At 39.1% G+C, this 18,577-nt stretch overlaps 1 protein-coding gene across 7 annotated transcripts in view; it reads right to left on the bottom strand.

Moving 5' to 3' along the window:
• The window catches only part of LOC123627657 (coiled-coil domain-containing protein 144A-like), a 42,619-nt gene that overhangs the window by 19,457 nt on the left and 4,585 nt on the right, over nt 1–18,577 (bottom strand). For all 7 annotated transcript variants that reach the window (XM_045537334.1, XM_045537330.1, XM_045537331.1 and 4 more), the window contains exons 4-5: nt 16,065–17,021; nt 6,520–6,810 (exon numbers count right to left, since the gene is read on the bottom strand). In XM_045537334.1, coding sequence (XP_045393290.1) covers nt 6,520–6,810; nt 16,065–17,021 — 1,248 coding nt within the window. The remainder of the gene's footprint in view (nt 1–6,519; nt 6,811–16,064; nt 17,022–18,577) is intronic.

Raw genomic sequence — 18,577 nt, forward strand, 5'->3', positions numbered from 1 at the left:
CACTGAGATAGATATGAGACGATGTGAAGCAAACTGACATATGAATTATAGGTATTCCTGAGGGAGAAGAAGAAAGAACAAAAAGCATGAAAGTCTATTTAAGGACCTTATGGAGGAACTTATTGGTATTGCCAGAGATTCAGACATCCAGATATAAGACAGTCATCAAAAACCATGAAAATTCACAGCAAACAGGGCATCTCCAAGACGTGTAGTAATCAACCCACCCAAAATCAAAATGAAGGAGAAAATTCTGCAAGCAAGAAGACAAAAGCCAACAACTAACCTACAAAGGGGAACTCATCAGGCTAACTGCAGACTTCTCAGTCGAGATTTTACAAGTCAGAAGGGAATAGGGCCCCATCTTCAATCTTCTTAAACAGAACAACTGCCAGACTAGGATTTTGAATCTTACAAACCTAAGTTTCACAATGGATGGAGAAATTAAGTCTTTTCCAGACAAGCAAACACTGAAGGAATTTGCCCTGGCCAGACCTGTCCTGCAGGAAATACTCAGAATTGCATTGTATATGAATCAGCATAATAGATACCCACCAGTGTAAGATCACCCAAGAAAACCTAAAACTCACAGTTCTTATAAAATAACAGCACAAGAGGGAAAACTAAACCATAAGGTACTACCCAAAATGGCAAAAACCCATCAGCAACCCAGATATCAATTCTATCACTCAACATTAAGAGTCTGCATGCTGTACTCAAAAGACATAGTCTGGTGAAATGACTGACAAAACACCACCCAAATGTCTGCTGTCTCCAGGAAACATATCTAAACCACAGGGACACATACAGACTCAACGTGAAAGGATGGAAAAAAAATATTCCACATGAACAGAAACAAGAAGAGAGCAGGTGTAGACATTTCATATTAGATAAAGTGGACTTTAAATCAACAAAGCTATAGAATGACACAGAGGATCTTTATATAATGGTAGAGGGAGCAATTTAACAAAAAGACATAACAATCCTAAATATAAGTGCCCCAATACAGGAGCTCCCAGATACACAAAGCCGATTCCACTAGAGCTAAGCAAAGAAATAAACAGCAGCATTGTACTTGCCATGGTCTTCAACACCCCACAGTCAGAGCTGGACAAATCATCAAAGCAGAAAATAAATAAATCAACACTGGACTTAAACAGGACTCTAAAATACACGGGCCTAAGAGACCTCTACATAATACTCTACCCCAAAACTACTGAATATACATCCTTCTCATCAGCACATAGGACATTCTCCAAGACTGATCATATCTTAGGCCACAACACATGTCTTAAGAAATTCATAAAAATTAAAATCATACCATGTACTTTCTTAGACCATAGTGGAATAAAACAAGAAATCAATCACAAGCGAAACACTCAAATCTACACAAAGACAAGATAATTAAACAACCTGCTGTGCAATGATTATAGGATCAAGAATGAAATTAAGATGGAAATAAAAGGTCCCTTGCACTGAATGACAAAGGGGACAGAAGCTATCGCAAGATATAGGATTTTCCAAAAGCATCCCTCAGGGGTAAACTCATAGCTTTCAATGCCTACATCAAAAAGACAGAAATATCACAAACTAATAAGCTAACAGCACATGTCAAGGAACTAGAAGAAAAAGAGGAAACCAAACTCAAAGCCAGTGGAAGAAAAGAAAGAACAAATGTCAGAACAGAAGTAAAAGAAATAGAAAATAAAAAAATATATATATATAAAGAGCTAGAAAAAATAATTCTGCACTTCATTTGGAACCATAAAGGAGCCCAAAGAGCCAAAGGAATCTTAAGCAAAAAGAATTAATCTGGAGGCATCACATTACCAGCCTTCAAACTATACTACCAGGCTATAGTAACTAAAAGAGCATGAGATTGGTACAAAAAAACAGAGACACAGATCAATGGAATGGAACAGAGAACCCAGATATAAAACCATCTACCTACAGCCAATTCATTTTTGAAAAAGCAGACAATATACACTGGGGAAAAGCAGCTCTATTCAATAAACAGTGCTGAACAAACTGGATAGCCACATGCAGAAGAATGAAACAGGACCCTTTGCTCTCACCACTCACAATAATTAACTCAAGATGGATAAAAGGATTAAATGTAAGGCATAAAACCATACAAAATCTAAAAGAAAATGTAGAAAAAACACTTCTAGGTATCGGCCTGGGCAAACAATTTATGACTAAGACCCCAAAGGCAATTACAGCAACAACACAATAAATAAATGGGATTTGATTAAATTAAAAAGCTTCTACATGCCAAAGCAAATAAGAGAGAAAACCAACAACCTACAGATTGGGAGAAAATATTGGCACATCCTACATATGATAAAAGGCTAACATACAGAATCTACAAAGAACTAAAACAAATCAGCAAGAGGCAAAGAAATAACCCCAAACAAATAACTCTAAAGGGGTTTCACACCCGAATTTTACCACACCTACAAAGAAGAACTGATGCCTATCCTGCAGAAATTATTCCGCAACATCAAGAAGGATGGAATCCTCCTCAACACATTTTATGAAGCCAACATAACCCTGATACCAAAACCAGGAAAGGATACAACAAAAAAAGAAAACTGCAGACCAACACCCCTTATGAATATAGATGCAAAAATTCTCATCAAAACCCTAGCCAACCGAATTCAGGTGCTTCTCACAAAAATAATCCATCACAACCAAGTGGGCTTCATCCCAGAGATGCAGGGATGGTTCAACATACACAAATCTATAAATATAACTCACCACATAAATAGTAGCAAAAACAAAGACCATATGTTCCTCTCAATAGACGCAGAGAAAGCATCTGACAAAATTCAACACTCTTTTATGAAAAGAATGCTTAACAAAATAAGCATAGGCGGGGCTTACCTAAAAATGATAGAAACCATATATGACAAACCCACAACCAACATCATCCTGAATGGGGAAAAATGGAAAGCATTAACACTTAGAACTGGAATCAGAAAAGGATGCCCACTGTTCAACATAGTGCTGGACATCCTTGCTAGAGCAATTAGACAAGAGAGGAGAAATTAAGGGCATCCAAATGGGGGCAGAAGAGATCAAACTCTCACTCTTTGCTGATGATATGATATTATATATAGAACACCCAAAGGATTCAACCAACAGACTCTTGGAATTGATAAATGAATTCAGTAAAGTCTCAGGATACAAAATCAATACACACAAATCAGAGGCATTCATATATGACAATAACAGTCAACCTCAGAAGCAAATCAAAGACTCAATACTCTTCAGAGTAGCAACAATGAAAATAAAGTACCTAGAAATATATTTAACTAAGAAGGTACAGGACCTCTACAAGGAGAACTATGAAACACTGAGGAAGGAAATAGCAGAGGATGTAAAATGGTGGAAAACCATACCATGCTCGTGCATTCGCAGAATCAATGTTGTTAGAATGTCTACACTACCCAAAGTGATCTACAGATACAATGCAATCCCTATTAAAATATCAACATCATTTCTCACAGATCTAGAAAAAATAATTTAACACTTCGTATGGAACCAGAGAAGACCCCATATAACAAAAGCAATCCTATGCAAAAAGAACAAAACAGGAGGCATCAATGTACCAGACTTCAAACTATATTACAAGGCTATAGTAACTAAAACAGCATGGTACTGGCACAAGAACAGGTACAGAGACCAGTGGAACAGAATTAAGAACACAGATATAAAACCATCCTCATTTAGCCATTTAATCTTTGACAAAGCAGACAAAAACATACACTGGGGAAAAGAATCCTTATTCAATAAACTGTGCTCAGAAAACTGGATAGCCACATATAGAAGACTGAAATAGGATCCACACCTTTCACCTCTCACAAAAATCAACTCACGGTGGATAACAGACTTAAACCTAATGCATGAAACTATAAGAATTCTAGAGGAAAATGTTGGAAAAACTCTTATAAGACATTGCCCTAGGCAAAGAATTTATGAAGAAGATCCCAAAGGCAATCACAGCAACAACAAAAATAAATAAATGGGACCTGATCAAATTAAAAAGCTTCTGCACAGCCAAAGAAACTATCGCAAGAGCAAACAGACAACCTACAGAATGGAAAAAAATATTTGCATGTTACACATCTGATAAAGGGCTGATAACTAGAATCTATTTAGAACTCAGGAAAATCAGCAAAAAAAGATCAAACAACCCTATCAAAAAGTGGGCAAAGGACATGAACAGAAACTTTTCAAAAGAAGACAGAAGGATGGCCAATAAACACATGAAAAAATGCTCAACATCTCTAATCATCAGGGAAATGCAAATCAAAACCACAATGAAATATCACTTATCTCCAGTGAGAATGGCCTTTATCAAAAAGTCCCCAAACAATAAATGTTGGCGTGGATGCAGAGAGATAAGAACACTCATACAATGCTGGTGGGACTGTAAACTAGTGCAACCTTTGTGGAAAGCAATATGGAGATACCTTAAACAGATACAAGTAGATCTACCATTTGATCCAGCAATCCCATTACTGGGAATCTACCCCAAAGACCAAAAGACATTCTGTAAAAAAGACATCTGCACTCGAATGTTTATAGCAGCACACTTCACAATTGCAAAGATGCGGAAACAACTCAAGTGCCCATTAATACATGAGTGGATTAATAAAATGTGGTATATGTATACCAGGGAGTACTATTCAGCTATAAGAAACAATGGTGATACAGCACCTCTTGTATTTTCCTAGATAGAGCTAGAACCCATTCTACTAAGTGAAGTATCCCAAGAATGGAAAAATAAGCACCACAGGTACTCACCATCAAATTGGTTTTAACTCATCCACACCTAAGTGCACATGTAGAAATAACATTCATCAGGCATCGAGCCTGATGGGAGAGGGGAGGGGAGGGGTATATACATACATGATGAGTGTGATGTGCACTGTCTGGGGGATGGACGTGCTTGCAGCTCTGACTGGGGGGGGAGGGGGAAGCAAGGGCAATACATGTAACCTAAACATTTGTACCTCCTTAATATGCTGAAATAAAAAAAAGTGGGCAGAAGACATGAACAGAAGTTTTTCAAAAGAAGAGAGACCAATGGTCAACAAATAAAAAAAAAATGTTCAACATCACTAATCACCAGGAAAATGCAAATTAAAAACACAATGAGACATCACCTTACCCCTTTCAGAATGGCACTCATTAAAAAGTCAAAAAAAGCAATAGATGCTGGCTTGGAAGAACAGAGAGAGGAACACTTACACATTGTTAGCAGGACTGAAAATTAGTACAACCTGTATGGAAAATAGTATGGAGATTTCTCAAAGAACTAAATGTAGACCTACCATTCAATCCAGCAATCTCAGTACTAGGAATCTACCCAAAGGAAAGGAAGTCGTTTTTTTCAACAAGACACCTGCATTAAAATGTTTATTTCAGCACAATTCACAATTGCAAAGATCTGGAATCAACCTAAGTGCCCGTCAATTCCTGAGGGGATTAACAAATGTGGTATATATATATGTGTGTGTGTGTGTGTGTGTATATATATATATATATATATATATATATATATATATATATATATACACACATACATACCATGAAGTACTACTCGGCCATAAAAAAGGATGAATTAATGTCTTTTGCAGCAATGTGGATGGAGCTGGAGACCGTTATTCTAAGTGCAGTATCTCAAGAATGGAAAAACAAACATCACATGCATTCTCTAATAAATTGGAACTAAATGATGGGCACACATGTGCACAGAGGGAAGTAAAAGTCATTGGAAATCAAGCAGGGGAAACCGGGGATGAGGAGAGGAGTGAAAACCTACCTAACGGATGCAATGAACACTCTTTGGGTGATAGGCACACTAGTAGCCCTGACTCAAGCATTACAAAAGCTATCCATGTAAGAAAAATATTTATATACCCCTAATATTTTGAAATAGAAAAAACTGGCAACTTTTTGGAATCAAATTAGATTACAATATCATGTAGAAAATAGATAAGTACATCTACCACCCACATTGTACTCAGTAAATCTGTGGATACTTGTAGACAAAAAACTACAATTATGATAAGTATAAAGACAATGTTTTTCAAAGAAAAAAATTGGATCAATCTTAAAAATAGTACGCATGTAATCTGATAATCCAAAGAATTATAGAATCAATTTAAAATTGTAAAACCTGAGCAATATAACTTAAAAACAGTTCAAGAGTATGGGATAATTTCTAAATCATAAGTTTTTTTTCTTTTCCTAATAATCTTGTTTTATGACAACTGGACTTAATAATCAAATGACTCTAAGGAGGAGAATCATTACTCTGAAAGACCGTATTAGTTCTAATGATGATGGAAACAAAAATTTAAAGGGAGAAACAGATGGCAATTTCCTTCTAGAAATCTACAAAGTAAATTACCGTAGGGGAAGTAGAGGAAACACATACAATGTATATATCTACGATATAATCTGCAATGAAATAAATGAAAGTGCATCACAGGTAAATGAACCAACCTGCAAAAACAGATTGATTTTTTTGAATTGTTCTGCAACAGTCTGTTCGGCTTTTGCTTTAATCTCCTGTTTATACTGGTCAGCTTGATGACGGTCTACCATATTCCTTTCCATGTAATTTTTGAGGTCTACTATTGCTTGCTTCAACCTCATATTCTTTGTCTGTAATTTCTCATATCTTTCTTGGATTATTTCCTTAGGTAACGATTCCGGCTGAACAACTTGATTCTTTGCATATTGACGTCCACATTTTGAACATGGAAATTCCAGTGCTTGTTTTTGTTGATCAATCTGCAAGAACAAAATAATATAGTTTGGTAACGACGTAGGCTGACAATAGCCTCACAGAAAACTAATAACACATTTTGAAATAAAGTTAATTGCAAGAAAATTTTATCTATACTGTACTAGATTCCTGAAATACAGACACTTGAATTGCTCAGGAAATCAAGACCAAAGTTAAAACCACCACCAATCACAAAAACAGAGTCTTTAGTCTCATCCTCTTTGCCACACAACATTTGCACTTGATCTTAGATTTTTCTATGCTTGATTCAATTCTTTCATCCTTGAAATGGCTCGTAATAGAAAGTCTCATGCCCCTTCTTGCATGACTATTCCCCAGAATATCTAGAGAAGTCTCAGGGATATCTTATTGAGTTATTTAGGCCTGAGTCAATAAATGGCTCCCAGAAAAAGACTTTCAAAGTAAGACTCAGATTAATGAATCCTGGACATATGCATTCTAATGTCATAAGCCTTTTTCTGAATGGCAAATGTCTTAGGATCATTTGAATTACATTCCCAGGAGTGATGATCCTTGGGGTTAGGAAGCAATCATCTCCCACTATAAATGTGACAAAATCCATTCATTTGAACAAAAATGTCTTTATTCAATAGCACTATATTATAATCTTTTGATTCTTTAGACAAAATAAGGGAGCACATTAAACAACCACCACCACCAAAAATACTTTGTAGAATTTCAGCAGTACCGAGTTGGAATAAATGATTTTCCTTTAGCTGTAATGATTATCTGATTTTAAAAAAGTGAGTGAAGTGATAGTTTTAAAACATGTCTACAAACTGCTTGACATTTCTGCCATGAAATTCCCTCTCCTGAAAATGAACTGACTTTAGCAACTGGTTTCTAGTGACTATAACATGGTGGAACTGCTGTGTGACTTGTAAGCTTAGGTTAGAACACATAATTTAGCTTCCACCTGACAGCTCTCTCTAGGGAAGCCTATCCATGGAACACGGTCGCCATATTGTGAGGAAGCCCAAGCCGCATGGTGAATCCTCCTGTAGCTCCAGCTGAGCACCCCAGCTAGAGTACCAGCCACAAGGCAGCTTTGACTGCCAGATGTGTGAACAAACATGCCTTTAGGTAATTCTAGTCCCCAGTTTCACGTCACCCCAGCTGTTGCCAAGTAAGAGAAGGAATGAGCTGGCCTCTCTGAGCCCTGCTTAAAACTGCAGATTGTGAACAAAATCATGTTGTTTGGAGACACTGAATTTTGAGGTGGGTTGTTACACAGCAATAGAGAATTGGTACAGACATGGATACTAAATAGGGCGTGCTGACATTAGACAACAAGAACCACTAAAACATGTAGGATCCCTTGGGACCAGGAGGAAGGAGGATGTTCCAAGGACCTAGACAAGAATAAGAATGAAAACCAAAAGGTCTTCCAGGAGACTGTTAGTGGAAGTCTGAAGGCCCTGGTACAGGATGACAGGGAGGGTGTCAAGGCCAGTGAAGAAATGATACTGAAACCTGGAAGAAAGCGCACTGCTGCTACACAGCAGCTAAAGTAAAATCAACATGAGAGATAAGCTAAAGAAAATTAAATAGCAAGGATCCAGGACTTCTTGGGTTCAAATATTAGTTTCCCATTTTCAGCCTGTCCACGTTTCAATTTACGATATGTAGATGGTCCCTGAGTTAGGATGGTTAAAATTATAATTTTGTAACTTTACAATAGTGCAAAAATGATATACATTGAGTACATCCATCTGGAATGGCAGGTCTTGAGCTTCCAGCCTGTGTGTAAAGCCACAATCAATGACACTTCTGGGTGTAGTGAGTAGGAAGTGGTGTGTTTTTGAAGTGGGAGAAATGTAAAAAGCATGCAGCCAGGGGGTAGATTGTCCTGGCTTAAAAACGTTTCCATACCTTCTTTCATACTCATCCCGTAGATAGAGATGTCATCAAGATGGCTGATGGAGGCACCTAGCACTTGACTACTCCACAGAGAGGGACCACAGAACAAGTAGCTTAGATGCCTTGAAGAACTCCTCTAAGAGACAACACTGGAATTCAGCAGGGACCCTCCTAAACAAGGAATGAAAAGGAAGCAAAGCAGCCAGGCTGGCAGGATCAGCTCAGAGCCAGGACAGACTCCCCTATCCCCAGCGATGCACAATCCCCCAAGGCCACCTGCAATCCTAGCCACGGAGAGCCCTCAGCCCTTGCAGGTCCTGAATCTAACAAAGGGAGCTGCCTGGAGCCCACACAACCGGGCTGTGCCCAAGAGGCAATTCACGCTGAGTCGCACTCAACCCTGAGACCCAGCTGCTGCAGGATATTGCACTGTAAGCACCCAGGCCCCACCAGGCTAAGCTCCACCTACCCTGTGGTCCTGCAGCCCCTGCATGTGCACATGCCTGGAGCCCCGCTGACAGCTCCTTACATTCTCCTAGAGGGTTATAGCATTGTGCCCCACCTGGACCAAGAGGCGTGGCTGGGTCCCCAAAACTCTAGCTCACATAGCACCCTCTATCTCTAGGAATAGGTGGTCTGGCCCACGAGAGAATCTGCCCAAGGACAAAGGGAACCTAGGTGCATGCTCCCCAGAGCCTGGGGGCCACCTGACTGTGGTCACTGCCTATGACGGTAACCCCACCCCCTCCACGGCAGGGCCACCATGCACCTGTGCACACCTTCAGGTGACGTGAGGACTGGCCTGCTCATATGTACCACACCAAATCCTGTGGACAAGCCTACCTGACATGCTGCGGCTGGTACCTGCATGCACCACACGAGAACCTGAAGACAAGGCCAGCCTGCCTGTTTTAGCTGCTGCCATCACCAGTGCCCACATGCACAACCCAGGTTCCTGAGGATCAGCCCGCCCTTCCCAGGCCGGTGCACCTTCAGGGGCCTGAGGACAGTGCTACTGCCCACCCCCACCCCGACAATCTGGGGTCTGGAAGATAGGCCTTCCCAACTGGGCAATGCTGACAGCTCTTTCGCCTGACCTTCCCCTGACCTGCCCACCACCATCAGTGCACACACAAATGTGCCACCCAGGGACTCAGGACTGGCCCACCATTGCTACTGTCACAAACGGTGCCACATGTGCCACCTGGGAGCGTGAGGACCAACCTGCCACTGTCATCACAGCTGCTGGGCCACACTACCTGGAGGCCCAGGCACCAACGCACCCAGCCACCCCACTGACACCACTGGCACCCATCTACACCTCTGGGGTACATGTGCTAAGAATAGGATCAGTGCCAGTGTTATACTAAAGAACCAGGTACCAGGTGGAAAGAGGGGCTACTGTGAACTGAAAGATGATGGATGAACTTAATTTCCAGTGAGAAAAGCTGACAGCTCAGACCTAATCTTCTTTCTTAGATATAAAAATCTACAGATGATTCTCTGAATTATAATGAGTTGATAAAACACAATACAATAAATAGCAGACTCAGTCAGCACAGCCCATGACCAAGAACTTATGGAAATGGGAGTGAAGAGGGAGGCTCTGGGTGACAGATTAAAGGTTTGAGTGGAGAAAATTGAACGAACGGACTCTGTCTTTGTAAGCCTGATTTCCACTCAAGTTGTGGAGTCAGCAAGGCATAAGCTGGCCATAAGCTCCTTCGAAAAGCAAAAAATGAAGACATTCAATACATTGACTTTTTACTATTACATAAGACAACTGGTAATATGCAACAGATTGCAAAAAATTTCTCATGAAATTTGACTGGGTACTGACATAAGAACAGACACAGAGCAACAATCTGAATGGTTAGTTCAAAATTAAACCCTTGCCTTTATGACCAATTGATTTTCAAGAAGGTTAACAAACCACCCAAATGGGAAAAGAATCATCTTTGCAACAACTGGTGCAGGGAAAGCTCTACATCCACATGCAAAAGACTAAAGGCAGACTCCCTCCAATTTCCATGTCTAAAAATTAACTCCAAATGGGAGAGCTAAATGGAAGAGCTAAAACCATAAAACTCTTAAAACACAGAGGCATCAATCTTTGTGACTGTATTTGGTGGTGATTTCTAAGACAGAACACCAAAAGAAGAAATAGATTCACTCAACTGTATAAAAATTTAAAACTTCTGTGAAAGTGAAAAACCAAGCCACAGAGTGAGAGAAAATATGTGAAAATCATGTATTGATAAAGGCCTTGTATCCAGGATATACAAAGAACACTTATAATTCAGAAATAAAAAGACAAACCAATTTAAAAGTGGGAAAAGAGTAGACATTTCTCCTAAGAAGATATACACATGCCTAATAAGCACATCCAAAGATGCTTAAAGTCAGTACTCATTAGGGAAATGCTAATCAAAATCACAATGAGGTATCACTTCACACACTAGGATGGAAAGTTTTCGGGCAAAGAGATAGAAAATATGTGTTGGCAAGGAGGTGGAGAAAGTAGAGCCCTCATACAATGCTGATGGGAATGGAAAATGGTGCAGCCACTTTGGAAAACAGATTGGTAGCTCCTCAAAAGATTAAGCGGAGATCATTAATCTCTATGCTGGATCTAATTTCCTATGATCCAGCAATTCAACTCAGGAGTATACAACCAAGAGAATTGCAAAGATACGTAAACACAAACATTGAACATGAAAGTTCCTAGCAGCATTACTAATATCATAATAGCCAAAACATGGAAACAACCCAAAGGGCCATCAAGTGATGAATGGATACATAAAATGCCTGTGTGTCTAAACAACGGAATATGAATCAGCAGTTAAGACATTAAGAACTGATCCAATTGTTTTCAAGATGGCTGACCAGAAGCATTACCAGCACACGTTATCCACCTAGATGAACCAAAAGAGCGTGTAGGCAACCACATCCTGAGTATATTATCCAAGAGGCAACATGAGAGTTCAATAGAAAAGCAAAAAAAATACTCCAAATTCTGGGAAGGACAAGAAAGATAAGCAGCTCACAGGGCCAGGAGTGGCTGAACACGGGGAGTGGATCCACGATGCAGGTGAGGATGAGTTTCTTTCTGAGCTCCACATTCCCGCTGGGGAATCATACCGTCCACACCAGGAGAAAGCACCTTGACTCTCCCAAGCCCTGAATCTAAGCTAGGGAGTGGCCAGGGGACTCTGAGAAAAAGTAAAAGCAATGTAAAATTAAGAGCTAGATTGTTCTGCACAGACTAGACCACAAGTGCTGAAGTGTAAAGTCAGCAAGGGAAAGCTTCACAGAGAAGGGGAAATTGTGTGCCGGGTCTGAATAAATGAGGCTAGATGAACAGAAACTGAAAAGGCAGAACGGATGGCATGAGTGAGGCAGAGAGATGGTGACTCCAGCCCAAAGAACTCTGAGGATAAAATCCTGTGGCAGGGAAATGACAACATATGTCCACATAGTAACTAGGAAATGAATCTTCATAGCTGCATTATTCAAAACAGCCCCAAAGCAGAAGCGACATAAATGTCCAGCAACCGATGAGTGGGTAACTGGTATACCATACAAGCAAATAGTACTCAACTAAAATAGAAAGGAAGTATTGATATGTGCTACAACACACACGACCCCTGAAACATGAGGCTATGGGAAAGAAGCCAGTCATGAAGTATGACACATTCTATGACTCTATGTTTATTAAATGTCCACAACAAACAAGTTGGCAGAGACAAAAATTAGAAGATGGTTGCCTAGGAAGCAGAAGGTGGAGGGACATGGGTGAGTGGCTAAGGGCTATGGAGTCTCTTTTTAGGGTGATGAAAATATTCTAAAATGGACTGTGGTCATGGTTACACAGCTCTGTGGGGATACTGAGAGACAGTGACTTTTATTCTTTAAATGAGTGAACTGTATGGTATGTGTATTATATCCCAATATTTCCTTAATTCTCTATTTTACATGTGCATACTATATATGATCTTAATATTTCTATGCTTTTTAACAATGTTTTTCTTTTTATATATTTAGGGCATACATGTGTAGTTCTGTGATATTGATATACTGTGTAGATATGAATGAAGTTTGGGCTTTTAATGTAATCATCACCTGAATGGTGTTTATTGTACCCATTAAATAACATTTCACCCCTGACTCCCCTCAATCCCTTCTGAATCTACAAATGTCTGTTATTCCACTTTCTATGTTTACGTGTACACATGATATAGTTCCCACTTACAGGTGAGAACATGTGGTATTTTTCTCTTATTTCATTGAAGAGAATAGCCTCCAGTTCTATCCATGTTGCTGGGAAAGACCTAATTTCATTCTTTTTTTCTTCTGTGCTTTTACAAACCATGTAAATGAAAGGAAGGTGAAGGAAATGTCTACGTTTTGAAACAGTTTGTAAATCAGCCTAAATATTTGCATTTTGGAGAACACTAAAGATAGCCTTTCCATACAAGTTATCCTGAAATAGGCCGGGTGCGGTGGCTCATGCCTTTAATCCTAGTAATCTGGGAGGCTGAGGTGGGAGGATTACTTGGGGTCAGGAGTTCTAGACCGGCCTGAGCAAGAGCAAGACCCCGTCTCTACTGAAAATAGAAAAACTGAGCTGGGCAATTAAAAATAGAAACAAAAAATTAGCCGCGGCCGGGCGCGGTGGCTCACGCCTGTAATCCTAGCACTCTGGGAGGCCGAGGCGGGCGGATTGTTTGAGCTCAGGAGTTCGAGACCAGCCTGAGCAAGAGCGAGACCCCGTCTCTACTGAAAATAGAAAGAAATTATATGGACAGCTAAAAATACATATAGAAAAAATTAGCCGGGCATAGTGGTGCATGCCTGTAGTCCCAGCTACTCAGGAGGCTGAGACAGGAGGATTGCTTGAGTCCAGGAGTTTGAGGTTGCTGTGAGCTAGGATGATGCCACGGCACTCACTCTAGCCTGGGCAACAGAGTGAGACTCTGTCTCAAAAAAAAAAAAAAAAAAGGAAAGAAAAAAAAAAAAGCCGGGCATTGTGGCAAGTGCCTGTAGTCCCAGCTACATAGGAGGCTGAGGCAGGAGGATCGCTGGAGCCCAGGAGTTTGAGGTTGCTGTGAGCTATGCTGATGCACAGCACTCTACCCAGGGTGACTGAGTGAGACTCTGTCTCAGAAAACAAGCAATACAAAAAAACCCAAGTTACCCCGAAATCCATGAAAGACATATACACAGATCCTGTGTCCATTCTCAAAACTGAAAATGGGAAATCAGAAAATATTATGGAACATTCCATGAAACATTATCCTCTTGGTTAATCAGGCTTCCCTCACCATAGCAATAGTGAAATCACTAAAGATCACAGTTGAACAACAACAACAAAAAAGACTCTCAACTTCTGTGAGGAATGATGTTTAATTCTGAATTTTCCTAAAGATGTTATAAGAAAAACCATATGCAATTCGAAGAAAAAATGGCTGAATGACAGAGTTTAGAAAATAAATGCATGTAAAGATATATAACTGTAATAAAATCAATTATAATAAAAATACAAATGAAAGCTACACACTGAAGTCACTATCATAAACACTTTATGTTACTTAACCAGCTATAGATGAACTGTTGACATGTTACATTTCATACATACTTGACTTTTGATTTGATCTATTTTCTTCTTTGAACCTGTCCCATCTTCTAAATTAACGTGACACGGTGAAACCTCTACAAAAGCCTCTGGCCTTGGTTGTTTTTTCAAGGTAGTAGCCAGTTCTTGTAGATGTCTCACAAGTACCTGATAAGATATTTTTCTTACCTCATTTTATAAATCACCTTATTATTAAATCACGTTAAGAATATCTAACTCTAACATACATACTTTGAAAAATATCACCACATATACTGATTCACCTTCTTTTCCTCATGTGTACACATTCCTGTTTATGACTGAATTCAGTTGAGATCACAGAAAGTGTCAGCTTCCTGCCAAATTGCTATCCTGTTACTTAATCAACAGATTCAGCCCACTAGTCACTTGTCCCCTGAGGAATTTGCAATGTTCCACGATCTAATGAAGTCTCAAAAAGAAATGGGTATGTGGGAGGGACCGATGGGGGTAGGAGATTCTACATTGTAAAAAGCTTTCCTTCTTTTTTATCAGAAGCTTAAATCAACCTCAGAGTTCCTCACATATTCAATTGCCTGCTCAAATCCTTCCCATAGATTCCTTTGTCAGAGTAAAAGCAAAATTCCAACAGCCTTCAAGGTCCTAGCATAACTGGCCTCCACCCTACTCCCTGACTTCAGCTCCTATCTCTCTCCCCTACTCACTCCATCCCCACTAGATGTGAATCCTGCCACACCTCATTAGTCTGAAAATGGGGATCCAATGCCAAACTCACAAATCACAGATAGCTATAGTTATCTTTATACTAGACAAAGTTATTTCCAAATCATAGTGATTGAGCTTTGAAATGACAATTATGAGCAAATTATGTGTAAAAATATACAAAGCAAATAAAAAATAACACTGAGAAGAGTAAATCAACTATGGTTTTGCTAAAATTCAGTAGTACCTTATGATTTTTTTTTAAATTTCAGAGTATTACGGGGGTACAAATGCTGTGGTTACAGGAATTACTTTTGTGCAATTTGAGTCGAAGTTATAAGTGTGCCCGTCACCGAGACAGCGTGTACTGTACCCTTTAGTTGCGAATTTACGTGTCCCCTCCTCTCCCCACCCGCCTGATTGGTTTCTGCTGAGTGTTACTACCATCTTATGATTTAATAAAAGTAAACTGCTGTTGAAGAATTGATAGGTCATAAACAGTACATCATTTCAAATTGAAATATTTTCAGATATAAGTCAAACAGACATGAATTAAAATAAAATTATGCCAACTAAAACATATAAAAAGCTACTGAAGTCAAAGTATTACAAGATACAGCAGTACATTTCAGTTCATCTCTGGAATCTAAATTTAATGGTCAGAGTAACCCACTTCACTGAATCTTAATTTCATAATACTCATTTCAGGTATAAACATTTCCATGTATCTGCTTCATCATGGTGTTAAAATGGGGCAACATAAAGACATTGAAATTGCATTTTACACAGTGTAAGTCTGCACTATTAATGTGAGTCTATACTGACAATTTGTAGCTTAACCTCTTAGAATTTCGAAGGTGACTTGATGTCTTTCCTCAAAGAACAGCATCTCTCCCATCTATTTGCTGGAAACAAGGTATGTTTCTACGCTGACAGAGCAAATACTTTTATCATTCTAGATATTTTTGAATCCAGCTGGATTCAACATTTACCCATAATGAAATATTATTTGCAATTTTCTTTCAGGAGATTTGAAAAACATTTACCATTCTGTGTACTTACTGTTCTTTCTGCAGACTCTTTTTCCAAATGACACATTGTTTCTTTTAAACGATCACATTCATTGGTGAGCTCCTGAAGTTTTCCTTCTAGAAGCAGACTTTGCTTGTCACTGCCAGCTTGACTTTGTTTCACAATATCCTGAAGCTGGTCCTGGATATTGGTTACTGTCTCGTCTTTCTGGGCAGCTTTGTTGTGAGCAGCATGTAGTTGCTGTCGAAGCAACATATTTTCTCTTTGTAGTTCACAGAATCTCTGCTCTAGAGATTCCTGCTTGCCCATGTGTGGATTCACTTTGCTTTGGTCACTGCCATACGTTTGTTCTATTTCCTTCGTTTGGCGCTGTGTTTGCCTTAGGTCTCTTTGTACAACTTCTAAAAACAACGTTTTTTCTCGGAGGAGCTCTCTTGTGTGATGGAGCTCCGTTTCCAGGCTATCGATCTTACTTTCTGCTTTAGAAAGTTTTTCAGAAAGAATCTCATTGTTTTCTTTTAGATTCGACATGTAAAAATTCATTTTGTCTTGTAAGTGATCCCACTTGTGTCTTGCTGTGTAGAAAGCAAGCTCTAGGTGTTTTCTTGATGTCTCACTTTCATCAAGATCACGTGTAGCGGCAGTCAGTCTGGAATGGCATGAGGCAAGTTCTTCTTCCAGTCTTTCCTTGTTTTGTGTTTCACTCTCCAGTTTACACTTTAGCATTGCATTCTCAGCTGTGAGAACACAAAGCTTCTCACCATACTGAGACACAGTTTTAGTTAATGTTTCCAAATTCAGCAGTAGAGTCATGTAAACGTCATCATACTTTTCTTTCATAATTTCCATGTCCTTTAGATATTTCTTTTCATTTTCTTCATTCTGACTTTTAATTTTGTCTCTCTCCATTCTCACCATGGCAAGTTCTTCCTGCAACATGCGATTCTTATGGGGTAGATCTTTTTCTCTTTCTTGGCTATGAGAAATCTATGGAAAACCAAGGAAGCTTTTAGCTATCTCTCAATACAAGGACCTATCTATCATGATTTCCTCTGAAATTAAAAGATAACCTGTCCATTTATACAATGAAAGGGTTGCAATAAGTGGATATACAACTGGAAAAGAAGTTGGAGCAAACCCTCCAACCTTATAGAGCATAAATTCCCACAGGATCAAAAATTTATTTGAAAACAATTAATCCATGAAAGTAAAAAAGAAATCACTACCGGATTTTTAAGGATCTCAGAACTGGAAAAACCTTTCCCTGAATTACAACAAACCCAAAGGCATAGAATGAAAGATTCATAAATTTGACTACATTTAAAAATTGGGTTTGCACTCTAATATCTAACCTTATACTACCCCCATGGTGAGAGCCTTAGGTCTGCCTATCTTTGGACAGATAAAATTTCCCAAAGTTCTTTACGTTCCTTTTTCCTGGGAATATTCTATAGATACTCTACTTTTCTAACATTTGTATAGTCTTCTTTTGCTATCACCTAGATTTTCCACTAAATAGCCAGATTTAGAGAATGTGACCTTGTGGGGCTTCATGATGACAAAGGAAGCTTTCCCCCTTCTGCACTCAGCTTATTCTTTTCCCCACTGCCTTTTATCATTCTACGCTTATCTGGATCCTGGGATCTCAAAACAAATGATGGTGTTCACTGAAATATATCAACCAAGTTTGCCACAACACAAGGGGCAGAGTGTAACTGCTGAGTTGCCAGTGTGGAATTCTGAAAAATGAGATGCTCCCCAAATTCCATATTCAATAGACATAAAAATTTATGGATGGAGAATGTACCGCATGAGTAATTACCTGCTTCACCTCCCTTATCTACTGATAATGGCAGTAAAACCAAGAAAGATGAAATGATTCCTCCAAAAGTGGTATTCCTAAAGTGGTATTACCTAGCATTTTATGGCACCAAAAGAGACGAAGCGATGCCATCATGCTGAGTCACATAAATTATCAGAGAAATTCACCAAATTTGTCAGATAAATTAAAGGTGTGACTTTGTCAAAGTAATATAATGCCTTGGACGTAGAGGGGCGGGGTGGGAGTCCTCTTCTTTTACTTTTAAAGAAGAAATGTCTCCAGATTTTTGTCTACCACTGAAACTCAATGTCGAGAACTCAGCTTTCTACTCTGGAGTCAAATACTAAATTTTTGGCTGAGCATTTATGCTACTTATAAAATCATATATGAAAAATCTAACCATACTTCATTAAACAACATAATATAAAGTTCCTATTCAACAGGAACATTTGAGAGTGGTGATTTTGAAATAAATATGTGGAAGTTATGTGTATTTATTGTCCAAAATATTTAAAGTGGTCATGATGGAATTATAAGCTCCAAAAGTTTGACTTAACTGATCAACTTGCACACATAAAAGCACATTCAGAGATTCATTGGGCTGGCCACATTTGTTGCAACTCTCAAGGTTAGACACAGTTGTATCTCCTCTCAGTCACTGCGTCCTTCCCAATGTATTCCCATTGTGTTCTTTCCATGAATGCAATTCATCTTTCAGTAA

Source organism: Lemur catta, chromosome 26 (assembly GCF_020740605.2).
Source record: "Lemur catta isolate mLemCat1 chromosome 26, mLemCat1.pri, whole genome shotgun sequence".
In the NCBI taxonomy this organism is placed as follows: Eukaryota; Metazoa; Chordata; class Mammalia; order Primates; family Lemuridae; genus Lemur; species Lemur catta.